The 20,784-nt window shown below is 47.9% G+C and overlaps 1 protein-coding gene across 2 annotated transcripts in view; it reads left to right on the forward strand.

Annotated features, from left to right (window-relative positions):
• Window positions 1-20,784, forward strand: part of Ptprg (protein tyrosine phosphatase, receptor type G) — a 685,269-nt gene that overhangs the window by 608,997 nt on the left and 55,488 nt on the right. The window contains exons 13-14 of one of the 2 annotated variants that reach the window (XM_013346852.2): window positions 5,808-5,940; window positions 18,078-18,164. In XM_013346852.2, coding sequence (XP_013202306.2) covers window positions 5,808-5,940; window positions 18,078-18,164 — 220 coding nt within the window. The remainder of the gene's footprint in view (window positions 1-5,807; window positions 5,941-18,077; window positions 18,165-20,784) is intronic. The other variant, XM_026779901.1, reaches the window with a different exon arrangement.

Genomic DNA, 20,784 nt, shown 5'->3' on the forward strand with positions numbered 1-20,784 from the left:
GCATTACTGTTTCACAGTATTTTCAATAATACATTAGTAAAAGTGTGGAGAAATGGGAACTGGTTTTAACACTCTTTGAGGGAAGATAAATAGACAATTGTTAGGAGAAACAGTAGAGATTGTTGTTTGAAAAATTGGACCTAGAATGACCATAAAACTCGGTAATCCCAGTTCCCAGAAGCAGCTTGAGGAGGCATCTGCACGTATGGGTTTGAACCCCATTGGTCACAGGACAGACAGCCGACCTATAGAAGCAACTGGGATGTGCATCAATGAAGGAAAAAGGAGGGAAGGAAGGAAATGCAACATTGCCTAGCCTTGGAAAGGAAACCCAGGTGGTGGGGTAGGGGGCAGAAGGGAGCCAGAGAAAACCCTGCCCCACACATAGCCTGGATAAGCCTTGGATCCATTATGCTAAGTGAAATAAGCTGTCACTAATACAGCTCCTATGTGGGTCCTATGGAAGATCCCAGACCTGCCAATTCTATGTGGAACAGAGGCTGCAGAGCAGGATAGAAGGTTGTGACTCACCAAGTACCGTTTCCTCTTTGTAAGATCAAAATGTTGGAGAGATGAGCTTCCCAACAGTGTTGACATGTAGCCCTACTTATATACTTATATATACTTAGAAATGCTTAAGATGGTAAATTTTACATTATGTATGTACACACACACTCACTCACTTACACACACACACACACACACACCAGCCACCTTTCTTCACAATGGGTGGTGTTTAATGAGGGTGTCGCTCATAACAGCTATAGCAAAGTCACCCATGACGAGAGCAGGCTGTATGTTGTTGACGGTGCAAACTCCTCTTCCACGTCTCTCCCTGACAAAGGAACCCTTTTCTCCACCTGGACGGTGCCCTCAGGAGGGACCTGGTCCTAGTCGTAAGGGCACCGGAGTTCCTGACCGTGGCAGGAGCTGAGCCCTTCCTCGAGGCAGGAAGCCCTTCAGCTGGGTCCATCTGATGCTCTCCGCCTGCCGCATGTAGAGTACATTGTGCTCGGTTTTTTATTTGCTTCTACTGGGATGCGAGCCAAGCCAGTAAAAGGCAAACAGCATTAATTCAGTGATGACATATGCCACTGAAAACTGTTTTTCTTTTCTTTTTTTGAATTTTTTTTTAACAGAACTAAGGCACTGTACTCAATCGCTGCTGGATGCAGGGATGAAGATGGAGAGGACGGGAGGTACTTGCACTTCCCCTGCCTCCCTTCTTCAGATGCCCAGAGCCAGTTAGCCAGTTGGTTCTGAAGCAAGTACATCCACTGAGCCTGAGACTTGCATCAGGCGGGATTAGTGGCGCTAGCCGCTAGTGTCCCTGGTCAAAAGCAGCTCTGTGGTCATGCAAGGTGAACACTCAACAGTTCCTGTTCTCGGAACAGCCCATGCCTGCCATCACTCGGGTCCCTTCTGGAAACTCCTCAAAGAATTTTGAACAAGCAGCCCCAGGATTTCATTTGCATTTGACTAGTGAATTATCCAGACATAATTTAGAGTCAGCTTTACCTAGGTAATCTGTGTAATCCCTGTTACCACCTGCTTTCCTCTGATAGAAGAAGGGCCCAGCTCTGGGGCTGCCAGTCATTTTACTCAAAGCGGCACACAAACCTGTCAGCTTGTAGCCAGCTCCACCCGATCGGAGGCCTAGGAGCTTGAGGTCAGATCTACTGCCTCGGTTGAACCGAAAGTGTATACAAGGGTCTTTGAGGTTTGCTTTCTGCAGTATAAGTTCTTTACCACCAGTCAGCTATGGTCCAGACAAAATGAAAGGGAATTCTAGAATTTAACAATTACAGATAGACAGACCAGGCTGCCCTTAAAATCACAGAGCACTGTTGCCTTTGCCTCCCACATGCTGGAAGGAAAGGCAGGCACTACCATGCCCTGCAGTTATGAGAATCTTGAAGAAATGTCACACTGTCTTAACTCCGTGCTGCCTGGAGAGTGCATCCTCTCTGCGTCCTGACTGCAGTCACACCTAACACGTGCACTAGCTGCTTAGTTAGCAGATTGACACTGCCCATTGTCATGGTTTGACTGACTGTAGTCACACCTAACGCGTGCACTAGTTGCTTAGTTAGCAGATTGACACTGCCCATTGTCATGATTCGCATTTTCAAAACTAAGAAATGAGAAAATTTTTTTTTAAACTAAGAAAAAGCTGTCATCCAGGCAGGATGTTCTAATTGTCCTGTTTTACTGTTATTCATACCTTAATCTGATCCATGAGTTAGACTTCATGATAAACTTTATGTATAGGAAAATCACAGCATAGATCGGCATGTACTGTGTGTGTGTGTGTGTGTGTCCTCAGGCAGCCACTGGGGGCCTGAACAGATTGTGATTCCTTGTCTCCAGAGGCATGCAGAAGGTTTGGGGGACCAAGTTAACAGCCTGTGTGGGATACTGTGTGTTCTTGGTAGCTCCTAGCAACTCATTCTTCCGCTAGAATCACAGATCAAGTCAATACCTGGACAACTGTCTTTCTGGAGTAGAAAGAAAGTGATTGGTCTCCCCTGGAGGCCAGCCTTGAGGCTCCAGTATTTAACTGGTGACTTGTGATAGGCAGACTGTTCGACCCGTGTACTTCTCAAGTACCGAGTGACCACACACTCAGGGAGGAGTCAGATTCAGCCAGCAACCATCCAGGGAGTGTTCGTTCCCAGGCCCTTAGGGGCTGGGCTGTTGCTGAGGAAGAGCTCAGTGATGGGACTGTTGAGGGGATGCTCATAGTTCACATGGTTGGGAGTGATGGTCCCAGTGATGTTAGGAGGGATGCAGTGATGGGGACAAGCACAACAGCCAATGATAGCCAGGAGAAATACCAGGCAGCATTCTAAACGTTGTGTGTGTTCTTACTCCACAACGCAGGGGCCAGTATTATCACCTCCTTTTACAGAGGGGAAAACTGAGTCATTGGGAACTAAATAAGACTAATTATTAACAGTAGCTCACTTGTCCCAGGTTGCACACAGACGGAGACGGTAGACGGTCTCTACATTTGCCTGGCATTGGAACACTTCTGAATGAGTATCTCTGTGTTAGTCAAGGTTCTCTGAAGACACGGGACTGTCAGGACGAATCTATGTATGTAAAAACTGGATCTAGTAGAGCGGCTTGCAGGTTACGGTCTGAATTATCCCACCGTGGCTGTCTCCTTACGGAAAGTCCGCAAGGCTGAATGACTCGGCTGGTCTTCAGTGTAGACTGGGGTCCCGAAGGAGTAGGCTCTAATGCCAGTTAAGAGATGAACTTGCTGGCAAGGGAGAGGACAAACAGGCAAAGAGCAAGCGCTTCTCTCTCCCCCATGTCCTTTATATAGGCTGCCACCAGAAGGTGTGTCCCAGATTTAAGGTGGATCTTTCCACCTCAGACGATCCAGATAAAAGGCGAATCATCCCACTTGAAATGTGGGTCTCGGTCAGGTAGACATGGCTACAGTTCAGCAGGGCTGGCTGGTTGGGCACTCTCCCTATACTCTCTGGGCAGAAACCCAGGGTTCAGGAGAGGAACAGATTGTGGAGATTTTCACAGGAAATGGCATCCCCTACCAGGCCGCTGATGGACAAGAGAAGACAGTGCCGTAAAGTTGGCAGCGAGGCTGACTGTCTCGCAGCCCATTTTGGAATCTAGTCCAGCCCTGTGTTAGGTGTTTAAAGAAAGTCCTGCCACAGGCAAGGATTGAAATCAAGTGGTGTTGGAATGCAAGTGTCTGCCGACTGAGGTCTCCTGTATGACAGACACTGCCTTAGGGGACAGTGTCACACAGCACCACACAAAGCTAGGAAGAAGTGGCTCAGCCCAGCTCTACCAAACCTGGCTGTGAATTCGAGGACTTACCTGTCAGACATTGAGGAGCCCCTCGTCACCACCCTGTGTGGCCGTGGGCCTCTGTGAAGACTGGGTACAAACCTGGGTCATCTTGTGAAGGCTGAGGAAGAGGTGGACAGAAACACCAACATAGACACACACTCAGTTTAAGGGACAGCTAGTGTGCCACCGATCCTCACAGCCACCGCTACTCCTGTGTCCGCCCTAAAGCCAAGAAAATTCTAGAGTGGTCTTACAGGTTTTAGAATGGCAGCAATACCAGTGACTATTGAGAACTGATTATTGGGGGACCACAGGCAAGAATCCACAGAAGGCTCTGAGCACCCCCAGTTCCTGAGGGCCTCCTCTGCGGCCAGCCATCCTGACTCTCCTCCCGTTAGCAGGACCTCCGGGTCTTTGAGATGCCCCCACCAGCAACCAGATAATTGTCTGGCTGAACTGACCTCTGTTGGAACCCTGCCAAATTATTCTCATTTGTAGCCCTGGCTCCTCTGGGGTCGCTGCTTTGCACTTAAGGCAGTGTGTGGAGCGTAAAGGTGAGAAGGTCTGCCTTGTACTGTGAGGACTAAAGTCTCTGACCTTCACTCAGCCTCGGAGACCCCAGTTGATTGACTTCTACTTTTCCATCCTCGTCCCCCCCCTACTTACGCTCCCCCAATCACATGGCCTCTGTTCCGAGCACACTCGCCTGGCTAACTTCTCTTCACCCTGTAGTTCTTGCTCTGAACCTCACTCCCCTGGGACGGTGTGAGAACTGGCCTGAGCCCTTGTACTTCCTTCCCCCGGCACCATGGTAGCGGTGCTGTGATCAGCTCTTGAGAGGTTGACCTCCTAACTGGTCCTCCCGGCAAAGGCTGCTTGTGGGTGAGCCTGCATTGCCACCCTGCCCTCTGGAAGGGTGTCTTCAGGGAAGTGGCGCATCCAGAAGGCATTCCAGAACACTGAGAGGCTTCCAGAGGCTTGAATCAGTCAGGGTTGCTGCCTGTCTGTCCTTTCTTCAGTGAGCTGGGGAGCACCTGGGCAGCCCCTGCTTCAGGAGCCTAAAACTAAACACAGAGGTAATGCAGCAAAATGCATTGGATCACACAAGAGCACACCTCGAGGCCAGGAGTCTTGCCTCTTTAAATATCTGCTCCCAAGGCCTATTTTCTCTTCTTTGCTTGACCCATCTCCCCTCCCTGGAAACACAGCTTGATTAGCCCTGCATTTAGTTCGTGTTGCCAAGGGATACTTCTGGGCTGGCAGTGTCCTGGCCTCTTTTTTTTTTTTTTTTTTTTTTTTTTTGCCAAGCAGGTGGGATACTTGCTGTTCCTAAGACAGCTGTTGGGCAGCCCTGGAGTGTTGGGTCTTCCCTCAGAGGTCAGTGTTAATCCTGTCTCTGGCTGCTTCTGTGCATCTGGGCTGCTCTGGGCTATATCTCTGTCTCACTCGCATCTCTAAGCCTTCCCCGGCATCTGCCCATAGTTCAGGGGACACGCGGCTGTCCTTCTAAGGCTTCTAAAGATAGCAGATGCTGGAAGAAAGAACTGCTGGGTAAGAACTATTGGGTCCAGAGAGAACAACCCTGGTTGCAGGTTTGCCACGTAGTTTAGAGGCAGGAGTGTGTGTGCTGGGGGAAGCTGATTCCTACTCCTCTCTTGTCTTCCCTTCTGAGCCCCGAGTGCTATTTCCAAGTGAACCCAAAGTTCCCTCTGTGTGGAGAGCGTCCTAGGAGTGAAGCTGAAGTCTGTCTTCTACAGAGCTCTCCTAACACACCCCCTTTAATCTCACAAGCAGATCAATCCTACAGGCCACTAAAGAGTACCCCACCTGCAAAAGAGTGGGTTAGGACAGCCATCTGCCCTTCTTGCCCTGCGGTGGCTCAGAGTGGCAAGGGCTCGGCTCTCCCTGGAACAGAGCTCAGCATCATGCCTTGCCTGCTGGCCTGTCACATCTTTCCCCTGACTGGCTTATTTCTCTCGCAGCTGAGAAGAACACCTCCGGAATGATAAGCCGCCCCTCCCCGGGGAGGATGGAGTGGATCATCCCCCTGATTGTGGTCTCAGCCTTGACCTTCGTGTGCCTGGTCCTTCTCATCGCTGTGCTTGTGTACTGGAGGTGAGTGAGCAGCGGGCTGCCAGGTATTGAGGTACTGGAGGTGAGTGAGCAGGGGGGCAGCCAGGTATTGACCCCTGGGGAGTTAAACATGGGGCCTCTGTCCTCAGAGCGCTGAAGCAGTGAGCATTTGCGAGTCTTGTGTCTCTGACCTGGAGACTTTTTTTATTTTGGTCTCGGGACGATGGCACAGGCCAGCACTGCATCCGAGGTCTAAGCATTTGTGGTAAACTCCACCGGAGAACCAGGGAGATCTCTACTCATGCCCCAGCTCTGCTCCCTGCCTGGTGCAGGTCCCTTTTCTGTTTTGAGTTTTAGTTGTCCACACCTACAGAAGGAGCGGGCAGGTTCCACAGGCCTCTGGCCTCTCTCAGCCCATGCCTTCACCTTGCAGTGTTTTCTCGGGACATTAAGTAGCTTTTGTCTTTAAAGTATTTCGTAGCCTTTTGGTGAGAAGGAAATTGGGTGCGGGCAAGCAGTTCCCAGGTCGTGTGGCATTAGGTGTGGGGAGGTAAGCTTGTCAGCTTGTGGCCAGCCTTCCGTTGTCACTGCTCTAGAGAGCTCTCACTGTGTCCCCCAAGGAGCCAGCTTGGACCCTTCTCAGAGTTTCCAGCTAGATTCTCAGCTCCTTCAGCGGAACAAGTCAGCTAAACTAGACGGCGGGCCAGTTGGCCTTCATCACTGGTGAACAGGATTTAGCAGTGCGCTCCTTAGTTTTTCTCAACTTGACCCAAGCTAGGCCAGTCACCTGGGAAGAAGGAGCCTCAGATGAGGTGTTGCCTCCGTTAGACTGGCCTGTTGGTGTGTTTGGGGAAGGGCATTTTTTTTATTGCTAATTGATGTAGATGGGCCTGGCCCACCATGCCATCTCTGGGCAGATGGACCTGGCTGAGAATAAATAGCCAGGGTGGGAAAGGGGAGGGGGTAAGCCGGTGCTCAGCTGTCCTCCCTGGTTCCCACCTTTGCTCAGCTTTAGTTCCCGCCCCCATTTCCCTCCGTGATGCCTCCAGTAGAGATATTCAGTAAAGCAAGCAAACCCTCCCACCCGCCAAGTTGCTTTTGGTCATGGTGTTCTTTGCAGCCATCGAAAGCAAACTAGGGCACCAGCGTAATGGTTCATTTTGATCACCCACTTGGTTGTATTAAATGCTTAGGAAAGATCCACCCTGAAAGTGGGCAGCACTACCCGAGGGGCTGGCATCCAGCCTGAACACAGAGAGGGGAGGAGAAAGCTGGCGGAGTGCTCGAATTCCCTTCTCTACTGATTGGTGGAGAGGAAGTTGCTTTATGGCCCTGCTACCACATCTTCCCTGCAGTGAAAGACGACACTCAAACTGAGAGCCCAAATAATCTTTCCTTCCAAAGCTGACTCTGGTCTTGTTGCTCATGGCAACCAGGAAGAGAGCAAAAGAGCCCATGGCCCCAGGTATAGCTCAGTTCCTCCTCATCTTCTTCCCATCATTTCTCTTATGTTTGAGTCACAGCATCTTGTTGAGACAAAGCAACAGCATCAATCAGTGGCTCAGCCCTTGTGGCCTTAAAGCAATAGAGAGTATCAGTGGCTTAACCTTTGTGAACTTAAAGCAATGTCAAGAGTCAGTGGTTCAACCCTTGTGGCCTTAAAGCAGCAGTGAGACTCAGTGGCTCAACACTTGTGGCCTTCTGCTGTGGTGGAGACAGGCAAGAAAGCAACCTCTAAGATATTCCTCAAAGAGTTCCATGTGTGAGCTGGAGAAAACTACCTCTGGGAAGAGGCCAGGTCATGCTGGGACCTAGAGTTGCGCATTCTGAACGTTCGGAGGGACCATGAGCATCCTGATTGAGGCAATAATCTGAGCAGAGACCTAAATGATGAGCTCCATCTTAGCCCAACCAATGCCTTTTCTAGCATAGGTGGCAGCAAGTGGAAAAGCCACCCCCATGTTACAGAAATAACCAGTAAGTGGGTATGACGGTCGCATTGGAGTACTGGAGAATGTCAGAGGCAGGCCAGGGCAGGAAGGATTGGGTCTAGACAGCCTTTTAGCCTTTGAACCTTTTTTCATCCTGGTCTTTTTTAATACAGGGTTTCTCTGTGTGGCCCTGGCTTTCCTGGAACTCACTCTGTAAACCAGGCTGCACTCAGACTCAGAGATCCCCCGCCTCTGCCTTGCGAGTGCTGGGATTAAAGGTGTGCGCCGCCACTGCCTTGCCTGGACACTGATGTGAGTGGGCATATCTAGGGAAGAGTGTTGTGGTCTTCCTTTAGAATTACTTGCTGCTGGGTTAAGCAGAGACAGTGAGGAAGAACATTCAGTGGCCAGGAAAGGCGTGCCAGGGACAGTGTGAGTTGGGCATCCATCACCACACGTGTGCTTGGAGGGAAGGCTCAGCAGAAAGTGAGGGCATATGGGTAGCTGTGTACCCTCCGGTCTGTTCTCAACTGAGCAGGACAGGATGCTTTTCTCTGGCTTCCCCAGGTATGTGACGATAACTCCCCACATGGGAACATGGCACAGTGGTTCTCGACCTTCCTAACACTGCCACCCTTTAATACAGCGCCCCGGGTTCCAGTGATTCCCCAACTATAACATTATTTCATTGCTTTTTCATAACTGTAATTTTGCTACTGTTATGACCATGATGTAAATATCCGGTATGCAGGAAATCTGATATGTGTTCTCCAAAGGGGTCATGGCCTGCAGGCTGAGACCTGCTGGAAAAGCTCTGCAGCTGCCACTCAGCTGACCGTGTTCTCCAGTCCTGCCATGAAGAAGCATAAGGAGGCAGAGGCGGGTGAAGTTCTGAGTTCGAGGCCAGCCTATAGAATGAGTTCCAGGATAGCCAGGACTACCCAGAAAAACCCCGTCTTGAAAAACCAGGAAAAGGCAGGAGCATCAGTGTCTGGTGGAGCCGTGTAGGATGGGGCATACCTATAATTCTAGCATTTCGATTTTGAAGACAGAGGCAGGAGGATTGCAATTTCAGGGTCGGCTTGTACTGAGTAGCAATTTTGTGGCAGCCTGGGCTACATAGGAAGGGGGTAGGAGGGCACTTGTACTGGACAAGTCCTGGGAAGGAAAACCAAAACAGCTAGACTATCCCAGACTGTATTCTCTCACGGATCATGGAGACTGAGAGGGGCTGGGAGCAGAGCAGCAGGACAGGCACAAATAATCCGGGGTCTCCTGAGCACCCGGATTCCAAAAGGGCTTGGTCCATAGGATGGACAGCTCTAGGTTATCTCCTGTTCTTGGCTTACTTTCCCTAAAGATTGAAACGACACTGTTTATGTTTCTGAAAAATTCGGTTAGTCCAAATGGAAAATAGATTAACAGTTCATGCCAAAATATTGTTACTTTCCCCCTAGCTTAAAGTGCACAAAAAAATGGCTATAAAAGAAAAAAATCCTGACAGCAGGAAAAATGAAATTGAATTCATGCGAAGATGGGTCCATTGGCAAAGCATGAGAACAGCCTTCAGGGGACAAGGGCCCTTTTTCTGCCCAGCTTTTTTCCTGTGGTTAGTATGAAAGGAGCAGCACGAAGCGGCTCCCATAGAGAACTGGCAAGCACAACAGAGACTCGTGTCCCCGTGGTGGTGTGGCTTTGAAGCTAGGATAGCCGTGCATCTCTGCCTCTTCAGGCATGGAGACAGGATGGCTGAGATTACTGACAAAGGGACTTGACATAGGCAGAGCGGCGAGGCTCATCCAGACCTCCAGAATCACCTCCTCAGGTGGCAAGTTGTGCGCCCACAGCATCAGCCCACGGTGGCAGCAACCTAACCCCAGGACCAGTATTTTGTAGCCAGGGTTCTAGCTTGAGTACCATCGCCTGGCGCTGTTGACGCTGCAACTTAACCGTACACAAAAAAGTGTAACAATGAATCCCAGGGTCTCTGGATTCTCTGTTTCCTGTTGTACAGTTGAAGAGTGTAGTAATGTTCCTTAGGTCCACCTTGGGTGCCAGGCACTGTGCTAAACCCTTGGGCAGTAGCATCTCCTGCTGTTTATGCAGATCGGTGTGGAGGGTGGGAGGTCCTTTCCTTTCTTTGACCTGGGGGAAGAAAGGGGGCTGAAGTTTGTTGACTGGATGCTGTGAGCCAGGCAAAGCCCAATATCATCAGAGCGCCCTTTGGCTGTAAATTGACAGGCAAATCAAATTCCCTTAAGCCCAAGGGGGGGGGGTGGACTATTATTGATTCATTTCACTGAAAGTTCCAGGGGCATCAGGTGTGACCAATTTTGGAAGAATAAGGATGTGGCTAGCCGGTGTGGTTCTTTCTTCATGGTAGCCCTCTGACCTTTGCTAGACGTCCATCCTTCTATCCCAACAGAAAGGGACTTTGTCATCTCACAGTTTCTGTGAGGGCCCCAAATGGTGTGTCTCATGTCTTACTTTGATCATCTGGCCATCTGCAGAGTCTTCTGGTGGCTGAAGGATGGACTGTGCCCATTGTGCTTGGGTTTAGCGCTGGAGTCCAAAATTAGCCTTACCACTATTATCCTCAAAAATATGAGGTGAAAGCTGGCTGGAGGTAGTTTCTCAGGGGACTGCCAAGGCTTAGAAAGGTGGCTGGTTTAGAAGATTCAGCTAAGTATTCAGTTATTTATGCAATTATGAAGCCATCTCTGTCATTGCATGGGCATGGTCTTTTGTATGCAACTTCCTGCTGTTTATATAATGCTTATGGAGTTGGTACCATGCATTATCATGCATTGTGGTGTGCTTGGTGATTCAGTCACAAAGCCCTTTGGCCCTCAGCATTCATTAGAGTTGGGTGTGTGACATACTGAAGTATGGAGAACGTTCTAGAAGGCTAAGTGTGCATCGGGCTTCAGTGCTGCCCGGGAGGAAAGTCAGGTACAGGAGAAGCTCCCCAGGAAGCTGACAGCTGAATGGCTAGGAGCCAGAGGAGGAAGCTGAAAAGCAATGGGCCTGGAGAGGGAATAACCTCCAGCAAGCAGATGCACTGACTGTCATGGGAGCAGATCGCAGGGACAGCAGAGGCACTGGAGGTACCACCATGCGAAGAATGACCAAAAGACATGGGGGGGGGGGCTGCAGGCTCAGGAGGCAGCACCCGAGAGAGGCAGTAACCGTATAGTGCTGAAGTAGGAGCACAGGTCAAAGCCTGGATTTGAAGCCAGACCCCGTCAAAGCTGTAGCCCCTAGAAACAGTGCGCATGTATTCTTAGCAAAGGTTACTGTCCTTCCCAAAGGATGAAATTTGGTTCTGGGCAGCTGAAAAACTCTTGTATATAAAACTCGTGTGTGTGTGTGTGTGTGTGTGTGTGTGTGTGTGTGTGTGTGTGTGTGTGTGTGTCAGATGTATAAAAGCTATTTTGGGCTTGGAAATCAGAGGACTGACCATCCATAGTGGGAGCCTAGGGACATACTAGAGAGAGGTCAGTAAGAAGTACCACTTTCAAAGAAGATTCATCTTCCAATGTCAGTCTCCTTACCTGTCGAGTCGTTAAGAAACATGCCCCTGAGTGCACATAGGTATGCCCTATAGGCTGTGAGAAACATCTGCCCCGTGTAGCAGATGGGGACCTAGTACACACGTGCCATGGTATTTTACCAGATCTGACTTTAAGGAGAAATAGAAACATAATTTGGGGTCCTTGTGTCCCTAAAAGTGTTTGGAAGTGATAAAATGAAATCTATAGATGGAAATAAATATCTTTTGCTTCAATAATTAACTGTGCATAGTCTCCAGTAATCTCATCATGGCATAAGACGGTATTTGAAAAAAAGAAGTTAGGAATCTCCTTCTAGAGTTTATTCTTTGGAATGATCTCCTTATGCACAGTAGCCTAGAAATAGCTCAGTCATCAATTTAGAGCTAAGTATGGTATGAATGTAGGTTAACCAACTGAGCAGAACTCCTTTGAGCCAAAATGAAAGGGTGACTATAAAGTTAATAAAATTAGTTCGGGTGGGCCTCATGGACCTAAAGGCAATTCCAGACAAGGGTGTCATCGAGTAGGAACAGAGTAAAGGCAGCCCCTGCACCCCCCCCCACACCCTCTGGAAAGAGCTTCAAAGCCTAGGGGCATCCTTGCCTGCTCAGGGCTGGTTGGATTCTTGGAGTTTTATTAGCAGCTGCAGCAGCTGGTAGCCTACCAAAGAGAGGCATGTGTTCTTGTCACCCACGTGAAGTTGGTCAGGGTCAGGTCCTCCTCCCTGGTGCCCCAACTTTCTGCAATTTGTGCATGAGAAATGAGAATCAACTTAGCCCCGAGGGACACCTGTATTTATGAAATACCACCATACGTGTCTTTGAGTAATCAGCCATTGACTCTGTCATACCAACATGTGTCTCCAAAAGGGACAACCTCATTACTTCAGATTTGCTCAAACAAACAAACAAAAATAATGGGCACAGACTTTAGAGAGATCTGGGATAGAGTTCCCCTGGGACTACTGAGGAGCCATGGGGGAGTGTTGAGGAGCAAACTTGGCTGGTGATAGAGATTTACAAAGGAAAATATACTTTGCAATGCTGTAGCAGAGGCGTTGCAAATAGGATGCTACAGTTTACTCTTGGAGCAAAGGAAAACCCCAAATCTGTAGCAGTCCAGAAAGTACAATGAAGGCAGAGAGACATGCATGCAGGGTGGTTGGGACAGAGGACAGGGTGACAGACCAGGACATAGAAAGGAAATCACCCGAGTTAATGCTCGGCTCCTTCAGTGAATGGCGCCCAGTTGTGCGCATGAGAAACATTACAGATCTCACAATCTGTTTCAGTGGCTCAGAGCTTTTGCAAATGAGTCAGAACAACTTAAAAAAATTAAAAAAAAAAATAAAATCAAGAGTTCTTGAAGATGCCGGAAAAGGAAAATGTGCCATTTTGGCCTTCCTATTCTAGATGGCAACAGCGCAGGCTTTGAATCGATAGCAAGGAAGCTCACTGCGAGAACTGTGGCGCAAGCTGCTTATGTGGCATTAATGCCCTGAAAATACATGAACAACACAGCTGCTGCCACTCAGAAGCGGGACCTTTCAGATGGTACCTTTTCGATTTGCATAATTTGAGGAGGATGCTAGGCGAGCCGCCAGGTGCCTTGGTTCGGGCCACTTGTTGAGCATCCATGCTGTGGTGCAGAATAGCTACCTGGAGCCAGGCATCAGTAAACACCAAGAATTGTGACTGTCTTGAAGGTGGGTTTTGTTTGTAAGTTGCTTTTGTGTTCCTTAATACCTGAATAGCACAGATTTTTTTTTTAATTAACTTTTTACTTTGTTTTGTTTTATTGCCTCCGGCCAAGTCCTGGTATAGACCTTTAGTGTGTGGATCCTGGATTTGAACCCAGCCAACCTGACTTCATAACCCACCATTATATGTGCTACATGTGGGGGCGGTATTCATGCAGAGACCAGAGGAGGCCACCTGATGCTCGTTTTTATGATCAGAGACATGACCACTCTCTGAGCCTACAGCTGGTCGTGTGTCACACAAGCCCTGATGGTCCTCTGTTCCGCCCTAAATTAGCACTGTGGGGTTTAGAGTCAAGGGTATACCTTTATTCATGGGTGCTGGGATAGGAAACAGGCCCAACAAGTGTTCTTGCCCACTAATCCATCTATCTGGACCCCATGGGCCACCATCTTAACTGTTAGATTCTGTTGCCCCAGATCAGGGCATAGCATGCATGATAGGAACAATTTATGCCTTACGTAACTTGCTTTCAGTTATTCCTTACGTAGCTTGTTTTCATGTCTGCAGGTCATACAGACACTGTGGGCATAGGAACAGTTTAGGTACTACTGTGAGAGTTTTGCACAGTAATGACCACGTGGCCTGGAGGCTTAGCTAGGAATCACCTTGGGTTCTGAATTTGCCATAATAAGCTAGGTGGACGGCGTTTTTGAGAAACAGTTATATTTTCAGGTGTTCTGGGGACTCAGTAATGATGTTTGCATTCAGTTACATCTCTGTGAATTTGAGAATTTGATGTTGAATACTATCACCTCCTTTGGCTTAGTCCCACTGATGAATGCAGTGATTAGTTTAGTATCTTACTGACCGTAATTCTAGCTTAGAAAGGGACTTTGCAGAAGCACAAAGCAGCTTTACTTCAGATAGGCTCAGTTAACTTCATGGAGTCTGGGATTGTAGGGTGTGGGCTTTGTAAGCGGAAACTGTGGCCTCCGATCCCTAGTAGTACTAAAGTTGGATACTGAGAAGCCTTCTCTAATCTGGTAAATTCACATTCCCTCTTGATCATGTGACAGAGACCATACGACCAAGTCGTTTGTAAACTTTGTGGCAAGTCCGCTCATGTCAGCGAGTCGTATCTGCAGGTAGAAAAACGTGTTTGTTTGTTTGTTTGTTTGTTTGTTTGTTTTTAACCGAGTTCCATCTTTAGACCTTTGTACGTGTTGGTGGCCTCCTCGTTAAGAATGCCATTCTTGAACACGAGTGAGTTTTGTTGCAGTTGCAGCGTTTTTCTTCTGGATGTTCCGTGGGAGACAGAGTGGAGAGGATGCGAAAGGATCCTCACGGCAGCTGTGTAGGGGATTTGTACGGGCGCAGCGGAGGCTCAGGCAGGCAGAGACACATGGCCAGAGAGCGTGGGCACATGAGAACAAGGCACGTGTGCTCACAGCATGGCCAGTCACGTGCGCTTCTCTGGAAAGTGGGTCTTTCCTGCAGTTACACGGTAGTGACCATGGCAGGCAGAGGATCTGTGAGCAGGCACACTGCACCTGCCTCTCCGGCAGCCAGCACTTCTCAGCCGTTAGAGGTGGCTTTAGATGAGGGGGTTGCCTGCTCTCCTGGCAGAGTCATAACGGAGGGGGGTCTACTAAGAATTTGCTTTTTCTAAGTAGGTGGCTGAAGGGGGATCAAATACAAAACTGCTAGTAGAAGTCACCAGTAGTAGTTGAACGAAAGAAGGCACGTGTTACGTCTCTTTTGCTGTGAGGTGCTGGGGATTGAACTCAGGACCTTGTGCATGCTAGTTAAGTGCTCTGCCCACTGAGCCCAAACACGTTTTGAAGATTTTTTTGAGTTGCCTGGCTTAGCCTCGGATGAACAAGTCCCCTGAGAACCTGGGACAGCAGGCGGGCTCTGTCATTCCCTACGTGCATGACACTTCTGATTCTACAGAGTCTGTGCAGTGGCCAGGGCATCAGGCAGGAGATTATCCTCACTCCATGAGAGGAAACGGTTTCCGGAAAGGAAAGGAAGACTGACCAGGATCACACACCTCATAGTGTTAGCTTCTCGTAGCCAGGATTTTGTGTTGCTCAACTAAGACCTGTGTGATTGGGGTGCGTTTACTCCTCCGCAAGTTGATACACACACTGGGGACTCCTCCAGGATCAGAATTCCTGCTTCGAAGAGAAATTCACAGCTTAATAGAGGAAATGAATAATTAAATAACACTTACCACAAACCAGTGACCTGTATCAACTGGTCCGTTTTTTAAAACTCTTTTGTGCTATTTGAAAGTACCGGTTCACTCAAAGCCCAGCAGGCTATCTCATAGAAAAACCAGCTACAGCATTGTCACCTTTTTTGTGGTGGCATCAAGCTGGACAGAGCGAACCCTGCGGCTCCCTTGTCATGGCCACTGCCAGGTGGCCACCAGGGTCTGCTGTCCCTTCTCTTCCTGCCTGATTCCTGGATGCATTTGGGGGAACGGTGAGTTCTTTAAGAAACTTGACCGTAACTAGGGTCCACTGGAACAGCTTGAGAGCCAAGGACTTCTTGGAGAGAATACTTGAGCTGCGACAATGTAGAAAAAGCTGAGGGTAATTGCTCAGACAGAGGTGGCCTTGGAGATGCAGTCAGTGTGGCCACAGGTTTGTCCCTCAAATGACACGTCCCTCTTGTTAAGCCTTTTCTGGGTGGTTCTGCATGCTCAAAACACTGGATTCCATCCTGGCTGTTCAGTATCCTCTTGTTCTAAGAAAATAACTAAAAGGTAGAAAACCCGAGCTTCAGTCATTTTTGATGGCTTTATGCAATCTTTTCTGCAAACAGATCGTTCATTGGTGTTTGTGTGTTTTTGTTGTTTGTTTCTTTTTTCTAAAAATTAACTACTGCTGGCTCAATTCATCTCTACCTAGAACTTCCCGATCTGACTGTATTTTAAGATTTTGAACCATGAAGAATAATTCTTACCATTCAGCTCTCCAGAGCCTGAAAATGTGTCAAACCTGTGGGGAGAGCTAAGACACGTTTCACGGTGCCAAAATAAGGCTTGCCTTGGAGGGCTGGGATTATGATAACTGAGTGGTGTTAAACTGGCTTGTCCTGAGAATCTGAGAGGGATGGAGATGGGAACATTTTGAGGTCCCCAGGTGTTCCAGGAAGTGGACACCTTTGTTTTTTTTTTTTTCCTTTTTCCTCCCAACTGTTCAGGGAAAGCTGAGTCACGTGGCAGCTAATGCCTCGGATCCCAGGCAACTTTTTGCTCAATAACTGTTTCCCAAATGGCTACTCAGGGGCCTTTCAGAATTCATGAGAGCTGTCAGTTGTTATAGTAACCGACCCCCTGCTGTCGAGTTGGCCCTGAGATGCCAGTCGGAGCTCTCTTGGAACAGGCTAACACACAGTCATTAGACAAAAGCGGGAGGGAAGCACAGCTAAAGGTGGCCATTTAAACATGGTCCTTGATACTTCAGAGACAGCACAGGTTGCGCTGGCTGGTAGTTTTAAACAGAGCTCGCTTTCGGGAGAGCTGAGTCTTAGGTGTTTGTTCTAGGCCGGGTGAGCCATTTTCTTCCAATCTCTCAGAATCCACTGCCCTTCCCTTCCACGTTTAAACCCTTGCGCTTGCTCGGGTTACCCCCTGGTTGTTGGGTATTAGTTACTGGCGTTTGCTTCTCCCCGAAGTGTTGTCAGCTTCTGGGTGGGAGTCTCGAGAGCCTGTGATGGTGCGTGAGGAAAAACTGCAGAGAGATAGCCGGCTCTGCTCCAACATTCCTGAAAGAGTAAAGCTGGCAGAATTCAGAGCGGGGCTAAGGGTTGAAAAAAAAAAGTCTAAATATTTTAGGAAGCTGCAGACTTCAAGTTTTTATGAAAATTTGTAAAAACATTCCAACACACTCGTGGTTTCTTCAGATTAGTGTTCGCAGCCACACAGCTGACTCCTGATGTGTGGAGGACAGTCGTTGTAGTGACAGAGTAGTTTCAACAGAGGGAGACAGGAAGTTCTGAACTGTGCACTTCCTCCCCCTCTCAACCTTGTCCCCAAGTTCTGCTTTCTGTAAAGGTTGGCTCCCTTGATAAGCACTTTGACCTCATAGGCAGTCTAGTAATCACCAAAGTAACTTATTAAAGTCTTTGTGAAAGGGAGAAGAGACACATCAACACTAAAAAGTCAAAGGTGTTCATTTCTAGAAGGGAGCGGCTGCTGAGAACCATCTGAGACCCAAGATGTGGAGCAGTGACCATGACTTTACATTGCTGTGTGTGAGTCAGCAGAGCTCCCACAGAAGAGAAGCTTATGTATTAGGGTTTAGTTTCCTAGTTCTGTGGACGGAACTCAGAGTTATTTCAGTGTGACATCCAATAGCCCAGGTGGCTGGGGCCACTCACATCCAATCAGCCACCTGCGAGCATTTGCATGGGTCAGAAACTGCATCCTGAACATGGCCAGCTTAGCATCCGGTCCTGAGGTTTGTAAATGTTTAAGAGACTCTTGCCAAGTACTGGTAGCTGTCTGCTGAGGTACGTTCTGTGTAAAACAGAAATGACAGGGACACATAGGAAAAAGACGAAACCCTGCATCTGTCAAGTGCAGAGAAATTGGTGGTGGAAAGCAGGCCACAGTGGGCAGTAGAGACCCAGCAAGTTGTGGAAGTTCTTCTGAGCTGTCTGCTTAGGGGACAGCAGAGATGAAGGACGGGCATCTGAATGAGGTCATAATGGTGACTCCCTGACCTTTTTCCGTATCCAGATAAAACCGCCTTCTGATATGTAAGTCATCACTTTGGAGAACAAACCTACCTGTGTTGCATCAGAGACTTCCCTAACACCGTAGCCATTTTTGCATGAGTGCCCCCGTTTGACAGTGTTGTACATGATAGGTGGGTGTCTGCTGTGTGAGTGGAGGGAGGGCATTTGTGCGGAACTCTGGGTGGCCAAGTCAACTACTGTCTTCTACACATGTTCTCTTTTGTTTTTTATCCATTTAGAGGGTGTAACAAAATAAAGTCCAAGGGCTTTCCCAGACGTTCCCGTGAAGTGCCTTCTTCTGGGGAGAGAGGAGAGAAGGGGAGCAGGTGAGGGCGGCCCGGCTTAATGGGGAGTCTCAATGGCTGGGACTGGCTTGTGGAACTTTTGTTTTGTTGCTATGGGGGTGACAGTCTTCTAGACAGAAACTGCTGGTACTCGCCTGTTCCACCCCACCCAGTAAGATCTGTAAAGCCCAGCTGAGCCTCCAGGTCGCTGCTGTCCCTTGCGGTAGCTCCCGCCCGTGCTTGCTTTGCTTTTTCTGTGGGCTGGGCTGTATTTTCTGTTCCTGTTGGTCATATGGTGGGTGCACTGCATTTGCGTGTCTGTATGTATGTTGCATCCATTTTCTTTAAAAAAAAAATTCAGATGTTGCATGCTTAGAGCTTTGGTTTTTTTTTTTTCAAAAGAGCATAATGCATGATTAGAGCTTTGTTTTTTTAAAAAAAAGCATAATCTATATAAGTGAAAAATGTCTTAATTTATAAATAAACGGTTAAAAGTAGGAAAGACAGAAAATGAACAAATGTGGATATAACATGCTTTTCCATAAAAAAGCAAATGTGCATGAATGCTTAATACTTCGAAAATTACTAACCTACAGAGTTTTATAAGAAACAATTAGAAGTTGTAAATGTACTCTTCATATCTGCACTTGAACCTCTTGATATTTGTATTGCTTATCTTACATAGACTGTTCAATATTAATAATCGTTTAATGCTAAGTTGTTAAGTAGGGTAGTTGATCAACTTATGTTGTAAATAGTACGTGTGTATTTTCAGTCAATCGGTTTATAAAATTCACATCTAAGCTTTCCCATGGAATGGCTTGTCTCTGTTAGTTGTCATAGATCAGGTTACTGAGATGAAATTTCAGTTATATCCCCAGGATCATCAAACAGAGCTGTGATAATGGAGGAAGAATTTTGACAGGTGAATGAGAAAGCCCATGGCTGGCCCATCTTTATCTGGGCAGTTCTGGCCCTGTGCACAGCACACTGACTCTGGTGATGTCATTACTCCTTTCTGTGATTTTTTTTAACCCTTTGAAGTTTCCAATTTCTCGTATGCTTTCAAACCTCCAGCAGCTTTTTAAAATATGGGACCAGAAACCTCTCTTTATAGCTTTCAATTCAAAGATCTTATCTTAAGAGAGGGGTCTGTGGACATCACATGAGCAACTGTTATACCCTGTCCATGATGACATTTCTTCCCATGGACATCACTTGAACCATCGTTATACCCAGCCCATGGTGACATTTATTCTATGGACATTACTTGAACAATTTTTAAACCCAACCCATAATAACATTTATTCCTTGGATAAATGTAATTTATCACTTGAGTTATTTTTGTAGCCAGTCTATGGTGACATGTCTTACTGTAGTGCTTTAAAAACCCAGCATGTCTCATGCACAATACAGAGGTAAATGCCTGTGCAGCTTCTGGGGCTCACAGATATGATGCTCGGCCTGCTTATATGTTTGACCCTTACATGGGAGCAGACTTGCCACAGGCACACTGTGTTTGGTACAGGAGATGCCTCATTCCTGCAGTTTGTGTCAAGGAATCTGATAGCTTTGCTTAAGACTGAGGGAAATGTAAGTTAATTCCACCTAAGTCTGTGCTAGAAATTATCTTGAAGAACGGCAAGTATGTATGGACTCAACCTAACTGTGAGTTGTGTAGCATAAAGTGAATTTTCTACAGTGGGCCTACGGACACGGACCTTGACTCAGAGACATATGGATTGGTAACTTGAGCTTTACCACTTCCTGGCTCCATGACCAGGCATCCCTTTGAGACTCCATTTCCTCATCTAGAAAATGGGTCTATTCAGAACTCATCCTCTTAGGGATGGCTATGAAGATTAAATCAGGCAGTTTATCTGGAAGGCTTAGTTAATACCCAAGAAGGAGACATCGAGACTCTGAGGAGGTAAGTGACTTGGCCAGGCAGTCCCGCGGAAGGGGATGAGTTGGGTGGGGCCTCCTCTCTAGGCAGCTAGAGTTTACACAGGTCCTTTCTCTTTAGCTCTGTGCTGTGTTCAGTACTTTACGAGGAAGAGCATGGCCTGATAGAAACTCTGTCCTCAGGGGCTCAAGCTCAAGGGTTTCTTATCTTCCCCCAAGAAGTTGCTCTGACTATGTGATTCCTCCACAGCCTCCAGTCACCTACTCCCCCGTGTGTTCTGTATGTTTACGGCCAGCAACCCACATGCTCTTCCATTGCTCCATATTGTACCCACTCTCCTTAGCTGCTAACCCATCTCCACACCAAAGAAAAATGCTTAAAAGACATCCCACACTAGCTCAGAATTGAGAATAATAGAGGGTTATTTATTTAGGGGTAGCTTACAAATCAATATCCTCTGCTGGAACGGAGAACAGAAACCGAATCCCGCAGCCGGAAAAGAGGCCAGATGCATACTTTACATGGGCATGAATAGTATAAGAGGCCACACCCCAGTGGGCGGGTAACTTAAGGGCTACTGGGTGTCGGTTTTCCTACTGCACCATACTGCATAGTTTCCTGGTGCGTGGGCTGCAACCTCTCCTAGGCCTCAATTGGAGTCTGGGATGCAACAGGATGCACTTCCACCAGCCTCCACGTCTGCCATCTTTGGTTCTCTCTCTCTCTCTCTCTCTCTCTCTCTCTCTCTCTCTCTCT

The sequence above is a fragment of the Microtus ochrogaster genome, chromosome 6 (genome assembly GCF_000317375.1).
Source record: "Microtus ochrogaster isolate Prairie Vole_2 chromosome 6, MicOch1.0, whole genome shotgun sequence".
NCBI classification, from domain to species: Eukaryota; Metazoa; Chordata; class Mammalia; order Rodentia; family Cricetidae; genus Microtus; species Microtus ochrogaster.